This window comes from Cebus imitator, unplaced genomic scaffold (assembly GCF_001604975.1).
Source record: "Cebus imitator isolate Cc_AM_T3 unplaced genomic scaffold, Cebus_imitator-1.0 Scaffold925, whole genome shotgun sequence".
Classification (NCBI taxonomy): Eukaryota; Metazoa; Chordata; class Mammalia; order Primates; family Cebidae; genus Cebus; species Cebus imitator.
This window is the reverse complement of record NW_016108240.1, coordinates 107,868-110,378: the sequence shown is the minus strand read 5'-3', so window position 1 is coordinate 110,378 and position 2,511 is coordinate 107,868. Positions and strand designations below refer to the sequence as shown.

The following is a 2,511-nucleotide window of genomic DNA, read 5'->3' as shown; positions in this document are numbered from 1 at the left end:
AGACCCAAAGACAGCAGAGGAGATAAAAGCAAAAACACTAGACGAAATTATATCCTGTGACACCTACAGCTAATGCAAACAGCAAACCCAGCCTGACTCCTAGCCAGATAAACACAAAAGCTCACAGTAAAAGTCAACCTAGCTCAGTTCCTTTTACCGTATATATTATGTCCAGATTTCAAAGAAAAATAACAAGGGATGCTAAAAGACAATTAAAAAGACGATTTAAAGATACAAAGGTGTCACTAAAAACAGATTCATATAACAAAAGTGTGAGAATTACCAGACCAGGAATTTAAAATAATTTTATTTCAAAAGTCTACTGGAAAAGTGAGCAAGATGTAACAATGTATAAGAAATGTAAGCAGAGGAGGGGGCTGAAGGAGCCCGTGGCGGCGGCAACTACAGCGAAATGGCGGAGACCGTGGCTGACACCTGGCGGCTGATCACCAAGCTGCAGAACCTGAATGACGCCTACGGGCCTCACAGCAACTTACGCGAGATCGATACGAGCAACCCTCAGACGGTGGGGGTCGGCCAGGGCCGCTTCACCACCTACGAAATCAGGGTCAAGACAAATCTTCCTATTTTCAAGCTGAAAGAATCTGCTGTTAGAAGAAGATACAGTGACCTTGAATGGCTGCGAAGTGAATTAGAAAGTGAGAGCAAGGTTGTAGTTCCCCCGCTCCCTGGGAAAGTGTTTTTGCATCAGCTTCCTTTTAGAGGCGATGGTGGAATATTTGATGACAATTTTAGTGAGGAAAGAAAACAAGGGCTGGAGCAATTTATAAACAAGGCTGCTGGTCATCCTCTGGCACAGAATGAACGTTGTCTTCACATGTTTTTACAAGATGAAATAATAAATAAAAGCTATACTCCATCTACAATAAGACATCCCTGACATTTGGCAAGAAGGGGCAAAAACGTGACTATTAATGATTAACATGCACCAGTGAAGAAGTTCTAACTTTTACCATGCTGCTCAGAAACTGGTATAACATGCCTTCAGTATGCTAACACTCATGCTCGGTTTTGTTTTGGCAGTTGACAAGAAGTTAATTTGCTTTAGCGAAAATCCGTCATTCAAGCCTTTCTATATGAATAGCTCTTTCTTGCTGTTTTAATGTGGGGCACACTATAGCCTCACAAACCCGTTATTCCAATGTCATCTGCAGTGTCCTAACTAAAGTTGCTGGCTTGGTCTTATTTGCACAGTTTTTGTGTCTTCTTTGCTTCTTGCATTTGATTAACCACAATATTTCTCTTTCCCCCTTTTAATGTGTCTGTGTCACTTGACCTAATTTATGTGTAGGAGCACCACACCATTGGTTTCTAATACTGCACACATAAGACACATATTTGTGTGCAGAAAGTATCTTCCTTTAGGCTTGTAATACCCTTCACATGGAAGATTAATGAGGGAAATCTTTATAATCTGTATAAAAACAAAATCAAATTTATATACTAAAATCATTTGTCCAAAAATTTAAGTTGTTTTCAAATAAAAATTAAAATGCATTTCTGATATGCACACAAAAAAAGAAATGTAAGCAGAAAGTTTGAGTTTCTAACAAAGAATCAAAAAGAAATGCTATGATTCAAAACATCATAACAGAAATGAAAAAAAATTTTTTTCTTTTTGAGATGGAGACTTGCTCTGTCACCCAGGCTGAAGTTCAGTGGCTTGATCTTGGCTCAATGCAACCTCTATCTCCTGGGTTCAAGTGATTCTTCTGCCTCGGCCTCTTGAGTAGCTGGGACTACAGCATGTGCCACCACACCCAGCTAATTTTTGTATTTTTAGTAAAGATGGGGTTTTGCTATGTTGGCCAGGCTGGTCTTGAAGTCCTGACCTCAGGTGATCCACCCACTTTGGCCTCCCAAAGTGCTGGGATTGCCGGTGTAAGCCACCATGCCTGGTCTAAGAATGTTTTTAATAAGTGCACCAGAAAACTGGACAGGGTGGAGAACAGAATCAATAACCTTGAAAGTAAGTCAACAGACCCTTCCCAAATTGAAAAGCAAACAGAAAAACATGGGGAAAAAAAAACCCAGAATATTTAGAAACTCTGTGACAATTGCAAAATGTGTAAATATTCAAGTTTGCAAGCATATAGTTTTTATAATATTCATTTATGATCCCTTTAATGCCCATGGCATTAGTAGCGATGACCTCTTTCATTTCCAAAGTTAGTAATTTTTGTCTTCCCTGTCTGTCTCTCTGTGTGTCTGGTTCTGTGTCTTTTTCTCTCTCATTCTCTCTTTTCCTCAGCTTTTTCCTCTTTCTCCCCCTCCTCCATCTTATTCTTATGCATTTAGATTAGATAGAATTAAGAATAATGAAGATTGTTATTAACCTTTGCTTATTCTTTCTCTAATGCTTTCCATTCTTTATGTAGATCTGAGTTTCCTACTTATCATTTTCCTTCTTCCTGAAAATCTTCTTTAAAATTTCTTGCAAGATAGGTCTACTCATGACACATTTTCTCAGTTTTTGTTTCCATGAGAGTC

The 2,511-nt window shown here is 38.8% G+C and overlaps 1 protein-coding gene across 1 annotated transcript; it reads left to right on the top strand.

The window, feature by feature from the left end:
• The first annotated feature begins 388 nt into the window (after window positions 1-388).
• LOC108298274 (sorting nexin-3-like) lies at window positions 389-1,533 on the top strand. Its single transcript, XM_037735710.1, has one exon. It carries the CDS (start codon window positions 413-415, stop codon window positions 899-901), a length of 489 nt encoding a protein of 162 aa, XP_037591638.1. The 5' UTR covers window positions 389-412; the 3' UTR covers window positions 902-1,533.
• The last annotated feature ends 978 nt before the right edge of the window (window positions 1,534-2,511 follow it).